At 42.7% G+C, this 21,464-nt stretch overlaps 1 protein-coding gene across 6 annotated transcripts; it reads left to right on the top strand.

The window, feature by feature from the left end:
• The first annotated feature begins 1,288 nt into the window (after window positions 1–1,288).
• On the top strand, window positions 1,289–20,981 carry LOC133472527 (oocyte zinc finger protein XlCOF6-like). 6 transcript variants are annotated; one of them, XR_009786745.1, is made up of 5 exons: window positions 1,289–1,596; window positions 2,014–2,170; window positions 14,461–16,878; window positions 19,786–20,134; window positions 20,607–20,981. XR_009786745.1 is itself a non-coding variant. In XM_061763455.1 (4 exons), the coding sequence occupies exons 2-4, from the start codon at window positions 2,044–2,046 to the stop codon at window positions 20,004–20,006; spliced, it is 2,766 nt and encodes a 921-aa protein (XP_061619439.1). In that variant the 5' UTR covers window positions 1,289–1,572; window positions 2,014–2,043; the 3' UTR covers window positions 20,007–20,981. The 6 variants fall into 6 exon arrangements, 5 of the variants coding, with proteins under 5 accessions (XP_061619439.1, XP_061619442.1, XP_061619438.1 ...); XM_061763455.1 differs by having other exon boundaries at window positions 1,289–1,572; window positions 19,786–20,981; XM_061763458.1 differs by having other exon boundaries at window positions 14,461–15,033; window positions 19,786–20,981.
• The last annotated feature ends 483 nt before the right edge of the window (window positions 20,982–21,464 follow it).

Here is a 21,464-nt window from a genome sequence, read left to right as displayed (position 1 = left end):
ATGCAAACTCCACAGAGGGGGGGCCGGGGATTGAACCCTGGTCCTCAGAACTGTGAGGCAGAGGCTCTAATCAGTCGTCCACCGTGCCGCTGCATTATGACTTATCATTTGTAAATATAAAATTCTGGTGGGCTGGTCTGTCAATTACTCCATGTCCGCTGTTAGGACTACAGCCACCACAGTTTCCATAGTGTAGTGGTTAGTCGGGGAATCAAATCTTGAGCTCCTGCGCGGACACCGTGAATAGTTCTGCCAGTGAAGTGGGAATCAGGATCGAGAGGCTGTCGACGGAAAGTGTGCATATTTTTTTGGACTTATTCATTGATGTTTTTTCTTGTTTAATTTTGAATGAAAGGCAAATGTAATTTTTTTGCCACATGGATATTTTATTTGTGTGTTAATTTCCAGTTTCAATGTGACAGTGTAAGGTATGGTGCTTCCAATTACCATGACAAGATGCCATCTGAAACAAATGTGCTGCTGTTGATTGTTTGGTGTTTTATTTATTTAAGGGCTGCACGGTGGACGACTGGTTAAGAGCGTCAGCCTCACAGTTCTGAGGAAGGGGGTTCAATCCCCGGCCCCACCTGTGTGGAGTTTCCATGTTCTCCCCGTGCCAGTGTGGGTTTTCTACGGGCACTCCGGTTTCCTCCCACATCCCAAAAACATGCATGAATTGGAGACTCTAAATTGCCCGTAGGTGTGAATGTGAGTGCAAATGGTTGTTTGTTTGTATGTGCCCTGCTATTGGCTGGCAACCAGTTCAGGGTGTACCCCGCCTCCTGCCCGATGATAGCTGGGATAGGCTCCAGCACGCCCGCGACCCTAGTGAGGAGAAGCGGCTCAGAAAATTGATGGATGGATTTTGAAAAAGATATACTGTCATGCATGCAGATTTCATCCATCCATCCATCCATTTTCTTTACAGCTTCTCCTCACGCGGGTCGAGGGCTCCTGGAGCCTATGCCAGCTATCTTCAGGCAGGAGGCGGGGTACACCCTGAACTGGTCTCCAGCCAATCGCAGATGCAGATTTCAAATCAACTTTAATTTTTAATGCATCTCAATATTCGAATGAACCTTGCTGGTTCCAATCCTGGCATTTTTACTTTCTCTCAGAAGTGGACCAGTTGGGTTATAGCAGAGGGCTTATTTAACATAATCATTTTAAATCCAAAGCATTGACGTCCCTGTCGGCCTATTATTGGGAGCCTTTTATTTTGAAGGGGCGGCTGGCTTGACTTCAGTTGGCTCGAGTCGGTGGCCTGTCGTTTTAAATTGTTCTGCCGTAAAGGATCCTGGGTAATACATCTCCTTTCCCTTCTCGCCATGCGGGAGGAGGGACGATCGTGCTTCAGAAAATCTTCCTGAATTTGGACCGAATGTTGTGAATTCTCGACGTGGGACGCCCCTGATCACGACTTTAGTGGACTAAAACATCATTCGTGCAATCTTCGTGTCCGGTTGGAGTCGTCTCGTGCACGTTGAAGCTTCGCGGCCTAGCTCAGTTTAGCTGGCTAACGAAGAGACGCGTTTGTGATCAACACTTCGCGAAGCAGACGTCAAGCGTGAAGTAAAGTGTTTTTCCACCTAAATAGTAAGGAGTGGGGACCAAAATATCTAAGACTAACATTAAAATGAGGTTTAAAAAAAAAAAAAAAAAAATCAAAACACCAACAATTACATGCTATTTGCTTTGTTTCTCTGAGATACTGAAATAATCTGTCACAATTATATTCTGAATCATTATTATTATTATTGTCTTAATCTGAATTCTGAATCCTTTTGTTGAATGTGTCATCACAAATTGTCTCTCCTGAAGTCACAATAGCTGTCTTCTTCATCTGTTATCTCTTACAGTGCATAATTACGTTTTACGGTTTCCTTTTGTTGACTTTGGTGCTTTGCCATTTTAACTAACGTACTGTTTAACCCACAATGTCCACATTTTAATCTTTGTTTAATTGTTTCGCATGTTCAATTTGTACTTGCTTTTCTCATCCCTCCGACCTAGAGCGGAAAGTGTTGTGATCGTCGTGTGAAAATGTGTGCAAGAAGGACAGCAGAGTCCGAGGAGGAACTTTGGGGACCAAAAGAGGAGAAGGAGCCACAACGTCAACTACTGGACGCTGTGTTCAATCTGCAACCTCACACTGTGCACCGCAGAGCAGGTTAGTTCACTTGTTGCATGCATTCTAATTCTATTGCTATTCCTGTGTTTATGTACAGGCTACGTTTGATGAAGCTTTTAACTCATTCACTGCCAGCTGTTTCCTGAGCACAGAATCCAAGACTGCCAGGCATTTTCACTCATTTTGTACTATGATGATATAAACAGCAAAACTACCAAATGAAAGATCAGACACTCTTCTTTCATCAGAAGAAAGGTTTGTGTCTGGCTTATACCGTTCTTTAGTAATCAGCTGCCAAATATAGGCGACTTTCAGCCAAATCTGTTTCTGGAGGAAAAAAAGTGAGAAAACAGCATTCTTGTGAAAGCAGACAGATCAAGCAGAACAATGACTTTGACACCAACTATTTGTTTTTTCTTTAGTGAAAACCTCAAACATCTGAACTTCAAACAACACAGAGAAAGAACAGAAAAATTATTTATTTCGAAGTATAACTATTTACATTAGACAAAAATTAATGAACACATGGGGCTCCCATACTTGCACTTTCTCCCTCGTAATTCTCCTCGTTTGCTGTATAGTCCAGGTTTTTTTGACTGCATAAAATCTAGCAAAGTTTGATCCAGATCTGGATTTTATTCTTTGTTGGCAGTGAATGGGATCTTGTGTGGTTGTCATTGTCCTTGAAACCAGTCCGTACTTCTGCTCGAAGCACAACCTGTGCAGTTTAGAAATATAACTATTACTATAAAAATACATTGTTGAAATTGCTGTAGTGGGTTGTGGAGGAAAAAAGCTTTCAATTACCTTTTTTGTCTGCACTGCGTACAGGAATGTAAGTTTTAAAAAAATACATATGATTACTAGAGGACACTAGACACTATTACTAGAGTTTTGTAATGGTAAAAAAAACAAAACAAAACATTTCTTCATCACAATCCTAAAAGATGACTCGCGGGTCTTGAGTTCCTCCAAGATTGACGAGCTGAAATTGGAAAATTAAAATCAGTACTGGCAACAGATGTTACATTGTAATGTGAACTAACCAGCCATCCATTTCCAACACCGCTTATCCTGGTGAGGATGGTGGGGCGCTGGAGCCTATCCCATCTGACTTGGGGCGAAAGGCGGACTCCACCCTGAACTGGTCGCCAGTCAGTCGCAGGGCAAATATAGACACGGACAACCATTTACAATCACATTCACTCTGTCACTGGGTGGGAACTGAACCCACGATGCCCGCACAAAAGTCAGGCCTATAATGTGAACTATCCATCCATCCATCCATTTTCTGAGCCGCTTCTCATCACTCTGGTCGCGGGCGTGCTGGAGCCTATCCGAGCTGTCATCGTGCAGGAGGCGGGGTACACCCTGAACTGGTTGTGAGCCAATCGCAGGGCACAGACAAACAAACAACCATTCGCATCACAATCACACCTACGGCCAATTGAGAGTCTCCAATTAATGCATGTTTTTGGGATGTGGGAGGAAACCGGAGTGCCCGGAGAAAACTCACACAGGCACGGGGAGAACATGTAAACTCCACACAGGCGGGGCCGGGGATTGAACCCGGGTCCTCAGAACTGTGAGGCTGACGCTCTAACCAGTCGTCCACCGTGCCGCCATAATGTGAACTAGTGGGACTAAATTATGTTTTTCTGTAACAAGGATTGAAGGAGCCTGTTTGCTAGCTAAATGTTGTTAACGCTAGCTCCAAATGAGTTACCTTCGTCGGTCTTCATCGGAGGAAGCTATCCAAAGGGCGTTCACTATGTGACGATTCCGGATCCCATTTACTCAATTCCTGGCCGGCAGACAATCGGCTGCCAAGCGCCCGAGAGCATCTCGCCATATGTATGGCCCAGCATTTTGGGCGATAGCTTTGGAACAAAGTGATCGGCTCGCGGCGTCATCCTTTATTCTCCTGCATGATCTAAGGCGTTATTCCTGTCGGTTGCAGGAATATTTTTCTTGCCTTGGCACAATAAACTTCTAGTACTGAAAGCTTTATTTTTTATTTATTTATTTTTTTAATTTAAAGATTTTTAAAAACATTTCTCCTCTCTCTATCTTTGCACTATACACTGTCTTCTCATTGTCTCTCTTACCTCGTCCCTTCCTCTTCTTCCTCTGTGGGAGGCACGTTCACCTCAAGGCATCGGTGCCCTCTACAGGGTGCCATTCCTCAGTGCAGTTATCCAGAGGCTTGACGATCACACACAAACTGCACAAGACCCTCCACCGCTCATCCCTGTTAAAAAAAAAACAAAAAAAAAAACGCCATTGACCTCTTTAGACGGCATTGGCACTGAACAGATGGATTCTGAATGATGTCTTTGGATGGCATTGGCAAGGAATGAGTTAAACATTTCATTGCAAACACACACTTGTACAATGAAAAGGTTCTATCATTTCATCATCGATCTCATCCATTTTTGGTGTTGGCAACAAATAATAGTAGGTACTAACAGTTATTATAAATGGAATCTATATATGACGTGGTGCAGTTTTGTATGTGTTATTAAACGCAATAATCTGGCAACCAAATGTCTCTCGTTGTTTGCAGCTATCAAGCTAAGCTAGGATACACTATCTTGGGAAGATTCAAAATGCATCGAGACAAGTTTACCTGGTTAAGAGCGTCAGCCTCACAGTTCTGAGGACGGGGGTTCAATCCCCGGCCCCACCTGTGTGGAGTTTGCATGTTCTCCCCGTGCCAGTGTGGGTTTTCTACGGGCACTCCGGTTTCCTCCCACATCCCAAAAACATGCATGAATTGGAGACTCTAAATTGCCCGTAGGTGTGAATGTGTGTGTGTATGGTTGTTTGTTTCCATGTGCTCTGCGATTGGCTGGCGACCAGTTCAGGGTGTACCCTGCCTCTCGCCCGAAGATGGCAGGGATAGGCTCCAGCACGCCCGTGAACATAGTGAGGATAAACGCTACAGAAAATGGATGGATGGATAGATCTGCAGTGGATGTAGTACAGGAACTCGACTTATACACTTTGTTTGGCCTCCGTAGACAAACGCATTCAGTGTCAACCTGCATTAATTTGGTCTCACTTCAAATAAAATAGAAACCCAATTCCAATGAAGTTGGGGCTTTGTTAAACATAAATAAAAACAGATTACAATGATTTGCAAATCATTTTCAACCTGTATTTAATTGAAAACACTACAAAGACAAGATATTTAATGTTCAAACTGTTAAACTTTGTTTTTAGCAAATAATCATTAACTTATAATTTTTTGGCTGCAACATGTTCCAAAAAAGGCGGCACGGTGGACGACTGGTTAGAGCGTCAGCCTCACAGTTCTGAGGACCCGGGTTCAATCCCCGGCCCCGCCTGTGTGGAGTTTGCATGTTCACCCCGTGCCTGCGTGGGTTTTCTCCAGGCACTCCGGTTTCCTCCCACATCCCAAAAACATGCATTAATTGGAGACTCTAAATTGCCTGTAGGCATGACTGTGAGTGCGAATGGTTGTTTGTTTCTATGCGCCCTGCGATTGGCTGGCAACCAGTTCAGGGTGTACCCCGCCTCCTGCCCGATGACAGCTGGGATAGGCTCCAGCACGCCCGCGACCCTAGTGAGGAGAAGCGGCTCAGAAAATGGATGGATGGGTATTCCAAAAAAGCTGGGACAGGTGGCAAAAAAGATTGAGAAAGTTGAGGAATGCTCATCAAACACCTATTTGGAACATCCCACAGGTGAACAGGCTAATTGGGAACAGGTGGGTGCCATGATTGGGTATAAAAGGAGCTTCCCTGAATTGCTCAGTCATTCACAAGCGCAGATGGGGTGAGGTTCACCTCTTTGTGAACAGGTGCGTGAGAAAATAATCGGAACAGTTAGGACAATGTTCCTCAATGTACAATTGCAAGGAATTTAGGTCATCTACTGTCCATAATATCCTCAAAAGGTTCGGAGAATCTGGAGAAATCTCTGCATGTAAGCAGCAACGCCGAAAACCAACATTCAAACTGATAAACTATTGTTTTTAGCAAATAATCATTAATTTAGAATTTTTTGGCTGCAACGCATTCCAAAAAGCTGGACAGGGTCATGTTTACCACTGTGTTACATCACCTTTTCTTTTAACAACATTCAATAAATGTTTGTGAACTGAGGACACTAATTGTTGAAGCTTTGTAGGTGGAATTCTTTCTTGTAGAGCTTCAGCTGTTCAACAGTCCGGGGTCTCCGTTGTCGTATTTTACGCTTCATAATGCGCCACACATTTTCAATGGGAGACAGGTCTGGACTTGAGGTAGGCCAGTCTCGTACCAGCACTCTTTTACTACGAAGCCACGCTGTTGTAACACATGCAGAATGTGGATTGGCATTGTCTTGCTGAAATAAGCAGGGGCGTCCATGAAAAAGACGTTGCTTGGATGGGAGCATATGTTTCTCCAAAACCTGTATGTACCTTTTAGCATTAATGGTGCCTTCACAGATGTGTAAATTATCCATGCCATTGGCACTAACACAGCCCCATGCCATCACAGATGCTGGCTTTTCCAGTCAGGCAAAGATTAGTGACTCAGTGTCGCGATGATCAACGACTGTAACTTCATCGTCCAGGCAGCACCCCTCTGGCATTTCCACAGCGGTGCATGTCTCATTTACTCCAGGGACATTCCGTGCCAGTGCGCACGGAGATGATGAAAAGTAACTTAGTAACGCGATGATTAGTGATGCTAGCAAGGTAGCTGGCTAATCACAGTGCAGAGCCGCAGAGCTGGCCACGCGACAAAGTCTTTTGCCGCGCTGCTGTTTTGTATGTGTTATTGGATGTAATAATCTGGCGACAAGTGACTTTAGCTAGCTAGCTTGCTAATCACGGTGCAGAGCCATGAGGCTTTTTTTTTTTTGAAGGGGGGGATTCTTGTTTCATCTTCTTGAGTGGCCTGCACAAGTAATATCCCATCGTCTTGTCAACGTATTGTAGCATCAGCGAAGTTGACGGCGACCCAGCATGCCTCACGGCTCAGGTTATAAGCAGTTCCCCTCTTATTACTTGTTCTATTGTGTACAGTGTAATGTCTCAAGTCTTGAGTGTGGGCCGTTAATTGGGGGTTGTGACATCAGTAAAGATGTAAGGACAAAGGAACATTTCAGCTGGAACGTTGGCTCAAGTTAGTCAATTTGAGTGCGGAGTGACTGAACGCGAGTTAAGTACCCCGCCACATACTTTGCTGTCGTACTTGCACACATTTCACAACATAATAACAACACTTTATCCTCACACTTGATCTTTGCTTAAAAATGTTTTGCAAACAAATGTCTCTCTTTGTGTACGGCTAGCAAGCTAAGCTAGGCTAAACTAGCTTGGGAAGATGCCCGGACCAAGATTTGATGAATTCTGTTTTAATGTAGTAAAGTAGTGATGGATGTACTCTTTTTTTGGAATACATTTTTTGACGTTTGAGTCATTTTGCTAATATTTTCGTCTCAATGGATATTTATATTTGTACAATATAAAAAGTTTAGTTGCATGCATGAGTAATCTCAGAATCAGAATCATCTTTATTTGACAAGTATGTCAAAAAAAAAAACACAAGGAATTTGTCACTGGTAGTTTGTGCCTCTCTAGTACGACAACAGACAGTCAATTGACAGAGAACACCTTTGAGACATAAAGACATTGAGAAAAAGGGTTGCTAGTTATCTGGTAATGCCGGTACAATTAATGTTTTATTTTAATTTTAATTTTTTGACAATTGTGCAAAAAGATGCAGAGTCCTTTAGCACTTAGAGCAGTTCGAATGACTAATCTCGCAATAGTCTGTTGCAATGACCATTGTGGAAAGGGCGCCGAGACTTCAAGGATTGTATGGTTTAAAGTGACGAGTAGTGCAATAATCTGGGACATTGTTGATTGTGCAAATGTTGCAGATACTCCTCTGTCAGTGTGCAAATGGGGCAGATGCTACTCTGGCATGAGTGGCCAGTATTGGTCAACAACAGATATGGAAATAGTGACAACTACAGTGAGTGCACGAGTAGTATATAATTGGCCTGACAGAAATGTGACAACAAACTCAGACAAAAGAAATTGGCAGCATGTTGCAATGGAATTGTAAATTAGCTGTTTAAGAAGTTGATTACAAGAGGAAAGAAGCTGTTGGAATGTCTGCTAGTTCTAGTTTGCATTGATCGGTTGCGCCTACCTGAGGGAAGGAGCCGGAAGAGCCGGTGACTGGGATGTGGAGGGTCCGTGAGGATTTTGCACGCTCTTGTCTTAGTTCTGGCAGCGTGCAAGTCCTCAAGGGTGGATAGGGGGGTACCGACAATCCTTTCAGCAGTTTTGATTGTCCGTTGCAGTCAGAGTTTGTCCTTTTTTGGTAGCAGTACCAAACCAGACTGTGATGGCTGTATGTTGGTATTAAGTGAATTAAGCAGTGATCAGATGAGGCCAGGGCTGCACGAGGTTTGGCACAGTATGCGTTGTTTAGCGTAGTATAGCAGTGGTCTAAAATGTTATTGTCCCTGGTGGGACAGTCGATGTGCTGCTTGTATTTAGGGAGTTTGTGGTTGAGTTTAGCTTTGTTAAAGTCCCCGAGAATAATGAGGGGTGAGTCCAGGTGTTTTTTTTTCAATTTCGTTTATTTGTTCGGCGAGCATTAGCAGTGCGGCGTTCGTGTTAGCTTGAGGCGGAATGTAGACACCAGCCAAAATGAATGATGCGAACTCGCAAGCCGAGTAGAATGGCTTACAGTTCAAAAACAGCGACTCCAAGTGCGGGCTGCAGTGTGTGCTGAGCTCCGTGACGTCTGTACACCATTTTTCGTTGATATAGAAGCATATCCCGCCGCCTTTTGTTTTCCCCGATGATTCCATGCCGCGGTCTGCCCTGTGAAGATGGAAGCCGGGAAGCATGACGCCGCCATCGGGTACAAAGCAAAGTCTCCGTAAAGCACATGGCAGCGGAACGTCCGAAGTCTTTACTGGTCTTTATCAGAAGATGAAGCTCGTCCTTTTTGTTGGGTAGGGAGCGTAGATTCGCAAGGTGGCGGGACGGAAACGGCAGTCTGTATCCTCTCGCGGAGTTTCACCTGGATGCCGGCTCGCTTCCCTCTGTGGCGTCGCCTCCGCCTCCATGCGCCAAAGACCGCGGTCACTGCTCCGGTGAGTAACTCGGAGGGGAAAAAACTGAGCGGATTTGCGAAAGTTGGTGAAAGAAAGCCTCCTTGATGCTTAGCAAGTTTCCCTTTGTGTAAGTGAGTCGTGTAATGTCTCCAAAGACAAACGAAAAACACAAAAACAAAAACAATACTAGAGAGCGCGTAACCGAGGCGACCACACGGGTAGGCGCCATCTTGGATATCTAGTGTATGTACCGTATTTTCACATGGACGTGGCTGAGGACAGCATGCGGCCGCTAAAGGGTCAAGGGTGCGCAAGGAGGAGGACGCGAAAGGCACGCCCCCAGTAGGTATATAGCGCCGGTATGTGCATTGTGCAAAACAGCATCGGTTTGGCTAAGGACTTCCCAAAATGACTGCGGTCAAGCCAGCCTCCACTCGTAAAGTAGCAATCAAGCCAGCCGCCCCTAATTTTGTTCATACTAGGCATTACGGTAATAAGTCGCCAACTCGTGGCGAAAGCCACCTTCAAAATAAAGGCTTCCCAATAATGCGGACTCAATGCTCTTCGGTTAAGAAATGCAACCAGCAAGGTTAATTTGAATCTTGAGATGCATTAAAAAATGTAGTTTATTAGTTTTTGGAGACTTTTATTTTGAAATACAATATCAGATCATCAAACCTCTTTTCGTGGAGTCCTTGGTGGTCTGTCACACAGATGTGGACTCGTCTTGAGATACCAATGGGATTATGTTGGAGTGGCTTTGGTTAGTAGGTAGAACAGGTTCGAATCCCTGATACGACTGTCCGCATGTCGAAGTGTCCTTTGGCAAGACACTGAACCCTAATTTGCTCCCAGTGGGCCTGGCAACGCTTCGCATGGCAGCAGTCGCCCATTGGTTTATGAATGTGTGTGTGAATGTGAGGCTTTGGAAAGCGCTTTGGGCACTGTGATGATGTAGATAAAGTGCTATATAAGTGCAGTCCATTTACCATTTATTTTTCCGAAGATATCAAATAAACTACATTTTTTAAATGTATCTCAAGATTCAAATTAACTTTGCTGGTTGCATTCCTTAACCGAAGAGCACTGATGTCCGTATTATTGGGAAGCTTTTATTTTGAAGGTGGCTTTCGCCGCGAGTTGGCGACCTATTACCTTAATGCCTGGTATGAACAAAATTAGGGGCGGCTGGCTTGACTGTTACTTTACGAGTGGAGTCGAAAACTGCACCTACGAAGAGACACGCTTACGAAGCACAGTTTAAACTGCAAGCAAGCTATCAGTTACGCGGAGGAACATGGGAAACGAACAGCCGCGAGAGAATTCAAGATAAACGAATCCATGGTTCGCAAGTGGAGGAAGCAGGAAAAGGAGCTTCGCCAAGTCAAGAAGACGAAGCTGAGTTTCCGCGAAAAAAAACGCGGAAACAAGGCGAGGTGGCCCGAGTTGGAAGACCAACTCGAGCAATGGATTAATGAACTCCAACCGCTGGACATTGGTGTAAACAGGGCATTCAAAGTGAAGTTGCGTGGGAGCGATGGATGAAAGATGGTCAACACAGGTTCACTAAGACTAGGAGGGAGCGCCACAATTTGTGAATGGATTGTGGAGGCTTGGGCTAACGTGTCTGCTTGCACCGTTGTTCGAGCTTTCGTAAAAGCCGGCATCATTTCAGAGGAGCCGCACGGCAACGAGACTGACTCGAACCTGGCGTGTTTGATTGAGAACGGCCCAGCTGTTCATTTCGGATACAGATTAGGACTTTGATGGATTTGTGGATGAGGATTGATCAAAAAATAACGTGACTTCAATACTATACTTCAATAAAGTACAACCAAACTCAGTTTTGCTCCCTCTGCCTTTTTAAAAACATTGTTCTAGCGTGCATGCATGCTACCGTATGTTTTAAGCGAGCGTATGTTTTACCATGCCTGCGCCCAATAATACCGTGCGCCTTATGTATGTGTTAAATACAGAAATTGACCCCGTAACTGAGGCTGCGCCTTTTAATACGGTGCCCCTTATTGTCGTGAAAATACGGTATTGCTCGATCTTTTTTTCTTTTACCAGATGCCACTATCAAGAAAATAAAAAGTGCCATATCGCCCAGCCCTACAGTCTTACTTTTTACCCCAAATTTTTTTAGTTTTATCCACTTAGATCGATTGAGCCATTGTTCTGCACTGCACAAATTCTTTTTGCGCATATCAGGTTAACAATCCTCTGTCATTGGCCAGAATCAGGATACACCCCAAGATTTATTACGTAAATGTTGTACGCTGTTGAGGCTGCTGACAGCAACCCACTCCAAGTAAAATTATCCAGGCTGAATGTATGCGAGAAACCACATAATAATTTCACTTGGAGCATCAGGTTTTCATTGACTTGGATTCTACTTGAGTAACTCGGTTAACATACTACTAAACTCGATATTTTTTCTAACCCGTCATTCTTTAAATAAATCTGTCATTACATGATAGAAAACTAGTAAAGACAAGTGCCAAGACATGGTATTGAATAAATTAAACAAAAATGTAATAAAAAGGAACAAGTTGTCAATATTTTGTCAGTTGAAATTATTCAAAGGGGCTGATTGAAAGTAAGTAAACCAGAGCAAAATAAAAGCAAATACAAGCAAAGTAAACTGTGCAATGTGATATAGGTACATATTTGCATTATGTGATATTCCATCAAAGCACAAGTTGAATACAGGGTTCATAACAAGCAACAAACAAATGCAGTGATCATGGACAGTCTCCCTCACAAACGTTTAAAGAATGATGTTGGGATGAATGCGGCGAGGTTTTGTAAAAGATTTTTTCTCTGTGTTTATATTTACTTCTGTCCCCCCACCAAACACACAGAAAAGAGCCTTCTGACTTTCATTGGAAGTTTGGTTAAGAGAGGCTACATGTTGTATTCAGACCGCATTTTGACATGAAAATATATTGAAAAAACACTGAACATTGTAGGAACCTGTTTAAAATCACCTATTAATTCTCGTGGCTCCTAGCGTGTTCGTTTTCGTGAAAGAACTCCGATTATAACGACGCGTTACTGGCACACTTGTTACTGGCACAAGCTCGAGCAGAGGGCAACTTAAAGGTCAGATGATAAAGATGTTATGGGGTCAGTTAAAATTCATATTTGCATTGTTTATATGTTATGTAATACATGCACGTAACAGCAAGTTTTCAACCATAGTTAAGCTAAAAACAAGGTTTTTATGACTCCTATTAAGTCCTCCCAGAACATACCCGACGCTCAAGACCTCAGGGGTGTGGTTACTCTATCCACCCCAAGGGCTACCAGAAGTGACGTTACAATTGCCAAACACACTATACGCAATGGTGAGCAACGTGTTGGCCTATGTGGAGGAGGAGGATTTTGACGTCCGGGAGCACTCAACTGAACTTGGCATCGTCGAAGCGTACATGTTTAAGCCGATCAGACAGTGACGATAAAGAGCAGCCAAGTAGCAGCTGTACAACAGAAAAAGAGAGTGGCCACTGGCTCCATCTGACGCTATGTCAAAAGCATGTGTTTTTATACACTCTTGGCTTAAAATAATGCCACCCCAGGGGTGCCAATATTTTTTAGCGCGACTATACCTGTTATATATTCATATATGTTTCAGTGACATGGCACGAGGTTTTACATAGGATGCAGTATTCCAATATATTGTGTGCCCCTAGCTCAAGTTGCGTTATAACACGCCACACAGAAAGTCTTTGCCGTGTCTGTTGGCTGGTTATTCAGGCAAAAGTACAGACAACAGTACTTAAAAGTACTGCGTGGGTCTTTTTTTCCAAGTGCCTAGTGCATAGTAACCATAATAGAGTCGTAGTTATATACAAGGAAATGCTCACCTCTTGTCTGCGCCGCTTCCCTGCTGCACCGTGGTGGCAGCGAGATTTAGTTCTGTTGCTGCTGGTTGAGGTCCCGATGTACGTAGGAAAAATAGTTGGCACCACAGCTAGTTTCAGCTTCTGCCTCTGTATCCAATGCTTCTCAAAACACGCTGGTTCGAAGTGATCGGCACAGTTTGGAATGCTTGCTAGGCACCCATAGCTTAGCACGTTTCTTCCCCTGTCGATTGACTTTGCCTATCCACTGGTCACATATTGCTTTTTCACTTGGAAAGCCAAAAAAAAAAAAAAAAAACCTCTTGCCACTGCCTGAACCATTTGTACAACCAAATGCCACACAATAAACCATCGTGACATCGTTAAATCATATGACAATAAATATACAAGGACGGGAACAACAGCATGGAACAATAATACACAACGCCGAATGAACAGGATGTTTGGCTTGTGTGATGCCACAGCGCCGGAAAGAGATGAAGACCGGAAAGCGTGGGATGCAAAAAGCAGTAGGCGCATTCTGCGTCATATTTATCGATTACTGCTGTATATCTGCTATATTTTCACTTCGCAATGGCAGTGGTGGTCTGGAAATGGGATCTAGAGTGATCCAGAAACATTTTAAAATATTTTCCCTCTGACCTTTAAGCGCCCGGGGACCAGTTCGGAGTATTGGTGTCTTGCGCAAGGACAGCACAACTGTGGGGCCGGGAATGTTGGGGGTGGGTGGTTCTTGGTACTTATTGGCCACGGTTGCCGAAATTATGTTTACAAGAGTACACTGTCACAAAGAAACAATACCCAAAATTTTGCAAGTGCCAAACCGGGAATATACAGGGGTCCATTGTATTACCTTTATTGTTACTTGTGTTTTTACGAACTTCATTATTTTACACTTTTTCACGTTGTTGTTGTTGACCTGCCCAATTTTATTATTTCCAACATATCAAGCTCATCTTGCTTTCATATTAACCTGAGACTATGTGAATCCTGGGATGGACATGTCATGGTAACAATGAGTCCCTGGAACTCATCACGGAACACAGATGCAGTAATCCGGCGCTATATCACGGTTCTTCCTTCACGGTCCCGCAATATTGCAGTTTTATAACAGGTGTTACCCTATTTTTTATACTGTTTGTCCAATATTTTGATGTTATCTATTGCTCTTGTTCTCTGTCAGTATATTAAATGTGTTTAGGCCTTTCCGAAGATGCAGATTGATCGTACTTTATGCTCCACTGCTAATGTTTGTGCATCTGAGATGCGGTACGCACATCAAACGAGATCCCTGCATAATACCCAACATTAGTCCCGAACATGAGAAAAGATTCTGCAAACTATGTGTGTTTGTCTTTTTGTGTCTTGCAGACCTCGCTGAAGATCTTCGTACTGAGTGGCAGGAGCCAGAGCCCCCTCGCATTAAAGAGGAAGTGAAGGATGAAGAGGTCCACCACATCAAAGAGGAAGAGGAGCCCATTTCAATTAAAAAAGAGGAGAAAGAACTACACCACCACATCAGACAGGAAAAGGAGGAGGATATCACCAAGTTTCCATTGACTGGAGTCCCTTTGAAAAGTGAAGATGAAGGTCAAAGTGTGGCGAGCAGAGGGGTAGAGCCTCCAAGCAGCAGCTCAAGTCAACACATGACAACAGAAGCTGATGGAGACCACTGTGGAGGATCACAAGCAGACGGTCCACTATCAGATTTTGACGTCATGACGTCTACTCATGATGATTATGGACAGTCTGAAATTGATATGACATTTCAGACTGACAACAAACGATGGAAATGTTCTCAGTGCGGGAAAACATTTGATAATAAGAGCACTTTTAAACAACATGTGAGAACACACACTGGAGAAAAAACATTTTCCTGCTCAGATTGTGGCCAAAGATTCTCCATAAAGAAAAGCTTAAAAATACACACAAGAACACACACTGGTGAGAAACCTTTTTCCTGCACAGTTTGTGGTCAAAGATTTTCTGTGAAGGCAAGCTTAAAAATACACACAAGAACACATACTGGTGAGAAACCTTTTTCCTGCACAGTTTGTGGTCAAAGATTTTCTGTGAAGGGATATTTAAAAATACACAGCAGAACCCACACTGGTGAGAAACCTTTTTCCTGCACAGTTTGTGGCCGAAGATTCACTCATAAGGAAACCTTGAAAAGACACACAAGAACGCACACTGATGAGAAACCTTTTTCCTGCACATTTTGTGGTCAAAGATTTTATGTGAAGGGAGATTTAAATAGACACACAAGAACCCACACAGGTGAGAACTCTTTTGTCTGCTTAGACTGTGGCCGAAGATTCACTCATAAGGGAAACTTGAAAATACACGTGAGAACCCACACTGGTGAGAAACCTTTTGTCTGCTTAGTTTGTGGTCAAAGATTCACTCAGAAGGGAAGCGTAAAAATACACACCAGAACCCACACTGGTGAGAAACCTTTTTCCTGCACAGTTTGTGGCCGAAGATTCACTCATAAGGGAACCTTGAAAAGACACACAATAATGCACACTGATGAGAAACCTTTTTCCTGCACATTTTGTGGTCAAATATTTTCTGTGAAGGGAGATTTAAATAGACACACAAGAACCCACACTGGTAAGAACTCTGTCTGCTTAGACTGTGGCCGAAGATTCACTCATAAGGGAAACTTGAAAATACACATGAGAACCCACACTGGTGAGAAACCTTTTACCTGCTCTGTTTGTGACAAAAGATTCTCCGAGAAGGGAAGCTTGAAAAAACACACAATAACCCACACTGGTGAGAAACCCTTTTCCTGCTCAGTTTGTTGTCAAAGATTCACTCTGAAGGGAGCATTGAAAATGCACACCAGGACCCACACTGGTGAGAAACCTTTTTCATGCACAGTTTGTGGTCAAAGATTTTCTGTGAAGAGAGATTTAAAAATACACACAAGAACTCACACTGGTGAGAAACCTTTTTCCTGCTCACTTTGTGGTCAAAGATTCACTCAGAAGGGATCATTGAAAAGACACGCAAGAATGCACACTGGTGAGAAACATTTATCCTGCTCAGATTGTGGCCAAAGATTCTCTCAGAAGCAACACTTAAACAGACACACAAGAATGCACACTGGTGAGAAACCTTTTTCCTGCTCAGATTGTGGTCAAGGATTCTCTCAGAAGCAACACTTAAAAAGACACACAAGAACGCACACTGGTGAGAAACCTTTTTCCTGCACATTTTGTGGTCAAAGATTTTCTGTGAAGGGAGATTTAAATAGACACACAAGAACCCACACTGGTGAGAACATTTTTGTCTGCTTAGACTGTGGCCGAAGATTCTTTGTGAAGGAACACTTAAAAATGCACACAAGAACCCACACTGGTGAGAAACCCTTTTCCTGCTCAGATTGTGGCCAAAGATTCTCTCAGAAGCAACACTTAAAAAGACACACAAGAACGCACACTGGTGAGAAACCTTTTTCCTGCTCAGATTGTGGCCAAAGATTCTCTCAGAAGCAACACTTAGAAAGACACACAAGAACGCACACTGATGAGAAACCTTTTTCCTGCTCATTTTGTGGTCAAAGATTCACTCAGAAGCAACACTTAAACAGACACACAAGAACGCACACTGGTGAGAAACCTTTTTCCTGCACAGTTTGTGGTCAAAGATTTTCTATGAAGGAAGATTTAAAAAGACACACAAGAACACACACTGGTGAGCAACCTTTTTCCTGCACAGTTTGTGGTCAAGGATTTTCTGCGACGGGAGATTTAAAAAGACACACAAGAACCCACACTGGTGAGAAACCTTTTTCCTGCTCAGTTTGTGGCCAAAGATTCTCTTATAAGTATCAGGTTAAGACACACAAGTGTGCCGGTGAGAATAGCAGTGATCAAGAAGGATTTTAATGAAAATGTAAATGTTTAATCTAAAAAGTAATTACTATATTACTGACAAAAATCTACATTCTTGTATTCTGTATACCAGCTTTTATTGTCATCTCTCTTCTTGTTGTCCATATATTTTCTAAAAGCCCCGCGAGTGTAAAGAATTAACATTGGTGCCAAAATACTTACTCGTTAATGGTCTGAACATGGGCACTTATTCCATCGTGCTGGACTCATAAATGATGTCTGCAGTAAAAAAGCCCTCCAAAATAGATTCAGTCGTAATTTTAGAATAATTTACTGATGAAATATTAGATTTTCAGCCAGATGTTGGCCTGCCCACATTTTGGACATGGCAGCCTGTCACAGCCTGACACGTAACAAGCAGGAGCTGATTACATTTCCTCGTTGAACTTCTGTTTTCCATGGTGTAATTTTTGCCCATATTGAAAGTCTGGGACAATAATGTTAATAAGAAGACAATAATGAGCGAAGATAGTGATCGTAAAAAATGTTTGCAAAAGCTTGTTGTTTAAAAAAAATGAAATGCCTCCTTGAGAAACAAAGACAGCCACGTCATCCCACGTCAAGTAATGCTTGCAGATTTATTTACTCTTACGTCCGCTCAATTTTGAGTTGAACAAATGTACATGTGTGTATGTATGTATAGATCAAATTTATGTATTGATCACAAAGGCGTTTCTGTGGACGGCATTTTGTGACAGACGTGGACTTTGGCTGGCTGTCGTAACATCGGATGACCCATGACGAGGGTCTCCCGGCCAAATGCGTTAGGTCGCTTAATGTCCTGAAACTGCAGCTGATCTGATTTTATCTTATCTGATCCATAAAATCTAAGAAATTGGACTGATTGTTGTAATATTTTCAGAGGTTGAAGCTGCTATGTGTCGAGATGTCCGCATAAATTTGGGTGATGATTGTTGACAGTTTTTGGATATTAATCTGCTTGAATTGGGTTGATGCATGAGGCCTGCAAGGATGTGGCACTTGCCTGCCGTGTTTGTATGATTTTAATGATGACCATAATAAATTAGCGATTGTACAGCACATTAAATTAGTGATTGAACATAATTTTGGGATACTAGCTGTTGTTCATGTGGTGCAATGATATATGACCGCCATTATAGATATAATACCAGCTTGAACAAAGCGGTGTTTGCAAACTCAAGCAAGCTGTATTTTTGTTCCTTTTTTAATTTCCTGAAAAGTTGTCATTTTGAAGGTGACGGGATTCTACCTGACAGCTACGATGTTTAAAATATGACCAATTACTGCCATTTCACAGGATCGTACATTGCTTTTTCCCACACCAGCTATACCAGCACTTTTCAATCTTCGATTTTGGTGATGAGAAAAGGGGGCGTTCGAAAGAGAATTCGTTATTTACCAATTGCTCCAAAATGTATTGATATTGGAAATGACTGCCAGTTTAATTTTCTTGAGCAAAAAATACATAAAACAAACTTGTTTCTGAAATTTGGACAATTAAGACCCATACTTCCTTTGAGCAATGCATGCATTTTGTCCAATGTTTTAGTGATTGCAATATCAAATCAGTAAATGATTGATTGAAATAAGACTGGAAAGAAAATTTGACTTTTGGTGGTAAAGTGTAACATGTATTTGTGATCTTTAATAAAATACACTTCTTAAAACAATGTGTTATGGCATGTCACACTGACAACAAACGATGGAAATGTTTTCAGTGTGGCAAAACATGAGACACATGAGAAGACACACTGGAGAGAAAGCTTTTGCTTGTTCAGTTTGTGTTCAAAGATTCAATACTAAGTATTGGCCTAATAAAAACAAAGTGTGCTGGTAAACCGCAGTGATCAAGAAGCTTTCATTGAAATTGTACGTTTAATATCAAAAGTAACGACTATCATACGGATTTACAAAAATCTATATTCGTGTTTTTTATCTAACATTCACTTTTCTAAAAACCTCCCGTGATAAATGTTCCAAATTAGCACTGGTGCCAAAATACACAAAGCAATGCATGCCTTGTTTTCCGATAATTTAGTGACGTCCATATCAAATAAATGAATGATTGATTGAAATAGACTGTCAAGAAGCAGTGACCTTTTGTGGTAAACTCGAAAGTGTGCGGTATATGTGATCACAATAAAATACGCTTCCAACAGTAAGAGTAACTCAATTTACTTGTATCTCAAATTCATTTTCCCCATTGTAAAGAACTGAAATGCTTTTAAAGTGGCACCAAGCAGGCCCAAAAAATGGCATGTAAATTCGACACACCACAGAGAAGAGTCATGTCAACAAGCCTGCCAAATTTGAATGAATAAAACAAATCGCTAAGAATATAAAATCAGGCTTCAAAATTGGAATAAACCTCTCAGCTCGACGACGCTGTGGGCGTGTCGAATGGATGTGCCAAAAGGAATCCAAAAATACTGACGGGGGGTGATAGCTTATACGTTGTAAAATCATGTTGGGAGGCTCAACTTAAAAAATGAATGGTTATGATGATAATGCTTATTATGGTAATGGATGGTTGTTGGTGACATGATGTCACAGCCGAACACAGCACCTGACGACAGCGGGACGTCACTTGATACCATCCACTAGTATCAAGTTCCCCACGAAGCCTTGTTGTCTCTGGTGAAAGTTCTCACAAATATCCATCATAAAATGAGCACTGCAGAGTCGGCTGGTGGTGTTGATGTTCAGTTATTGCGATTAGACTTAAATTCCAAACTAAGGAATTCCATTTCCAACTATACTATTCGGATTCAGTTTTTTTAAAGCAATGTTTCAAATTTCAATCTCTCAGGACCTGAACTGGGCGACCAACATCAACTCCGTCCTCAAAAAGGCCCAGCAGAGGATGTACTTCCTGCGGCTTCTGAGAAAGCACGGCCTGCCACCGGAGCTGCTGAGACAGTTCGACACAGCGGTCATCGAATCAGTCCTGTGTTCTTCCATCACAGTCTGGTTTGGTGCTGCTACAAAAAAGGACAAACTCTGACTGCAACGGACAATCAAAACTGCTGAAAGGATTCTCGGTACCCCCCTACCCACCATTGAGGACTTGCACGCTGCCAGAACTAAGACGAGGGCGTGCAAAATCCTCTCGGACCCTCCGCACCCCGGTCACCAGCTCTTCCAGCTCCTTCCCTCAGGTAGGCGCTACCGATCAATGCAAACTAGAACTAGTAGACATTCCAACAGCTTCTTCCCTCTTGCGATCAACTTCTTAAACACCTAACCTATAATTCCATTACAACAAGCTGGCAATTTTTTGCATGTTCTCCCCCGTGCCTGCGTGGGTTTTCTCCGGGCACTCCGGTTTCCTCCCACATCCCAAAAACATGCACGTTAATTGAAAACTCTAAATTGCCCGTAGGTGTGAATGTGAGTGCGAATGGTTGTTTGTTTGTATGTGCCCTGCGATTGGCTGGCAACCAGTTCAGGGTGTACCCCGCCTCATGCCCGATGATAGCTGGGATAGGCTCCAGCACGCCCGCGACCCTCGTGAGGAGAAGCGGCTCAGAAAATGGATGGATGGAAATTCTGTTTTTGAATGCAATTATTCAAGTGTCGAAATTCAAATACAAAGGATTCCAATTCAGTTCCTGCTGGCTCTTATTTCAGGCCATAAGTCTCCAAAAGGTTTCAGCACGACTCCTTGGCGACACAGTGACTCTCCAGGAGACTCTAAGAGACGTCACAAAGACATTTCCGCAGCTAGCGGAGACTTGAGTCGCCATTAGGTCACCAACTCGTCTCCAGGCCAAGTGAGATAGGAGAGAACAATTACAGAACAATTGGGATTCCTTTAAGATGATCTCGGTGGGATGTGTCAGCCTACCAACCGCAGCTGGATCATTTCGGTTTGGGGCAATGTACTTCAGGAGTATGACTGGCATAATCGCCAGTTTGAATAAACTGTTACTATATCAGAATCTGTCTAGTAAATATCACATTTGTTTTTCTAAATACAAAGATCAATAAAAATTAACTCTTTCACCCAGCTTTCAAATCCGATTGACAAAAACAGGAATCATTTTGGTTCAAAATGTCTACCAGATCACTTTTGAGGTCATCACTGATTTTGATTGGCTCCCATTGCCACAAATACAAAATGAGACACACATTGTGTCGTTACATGAACAGATTAAATCATCAAACACTGAATGTCAGTCACTGAGGGATAAAGTTCACAGTTTAGAAAGTGAGTTGAAACAGCGTACCCTTGACCCTTCACAATTTGATGACAAGAAAAGAACATTTTTCACAGGACTGCCCAATTTACATCTTCTTGTTTGGATTTGTGTCATTTTTTTTTTCCTGCCACTGAAGAACATTCCCTCAAGTCTGCTCAGGAGATTTGTCTGACACTGATAAAGCTGCGTCTCAATCTGTACCTCTTTGGGATTCATCAGTCAACAGTCTCAAGAATCTTTCGCCGTTGGGCACAAGTCACGGCAAGCAGGCTTCATCCTCTAATAC

Source organism: Phyllopteryx taeniolatus, chromosome 23 (genome assembly GCF_024500385.1).
Source record: "Phyllopteryx taeniolatus isolate TA_2022b chromosome 23, UOR_Ptae_1.2, whole genome shotgun sequence".
Classification (NCBI taxonomy): domain Eukaryota; kingdom Metazoa; phylum Chordata; class Actinopteri; order Syngnathiformes; family Syngnathidae; genus Phyllopteryx; species Phyllopteryx taeniolatus.
The sequence above is the reverse complement of the archived record's forward strand: the minus strand, read 5'-3'. Positions and strand labels throughout refer to the sequence as shown.

Coding starts and splice junctions, on each gene's coding strand:
- LOC133472527 (XM_061763455.1), top strand. CDS start 2,044: ATGTGTGCAAGAAGGACAGCAGAGTCCGAGGAGGAACTTTGGGGACCA. Junction 2,171..14,460: donor CACTGTGCACCGCAGAGCAG/GTTAGTTCACTT, acceptor TGTGTCTTGCAG/ACCTCGCTGAAGATCTTCGT. Junction 16,879..19,785: donor ACACACAAGAACCCACACTG/GTGAGAAACCTT, acceptor TCAATCTCTCAG/GACCTGAACTGGGCGACCAA.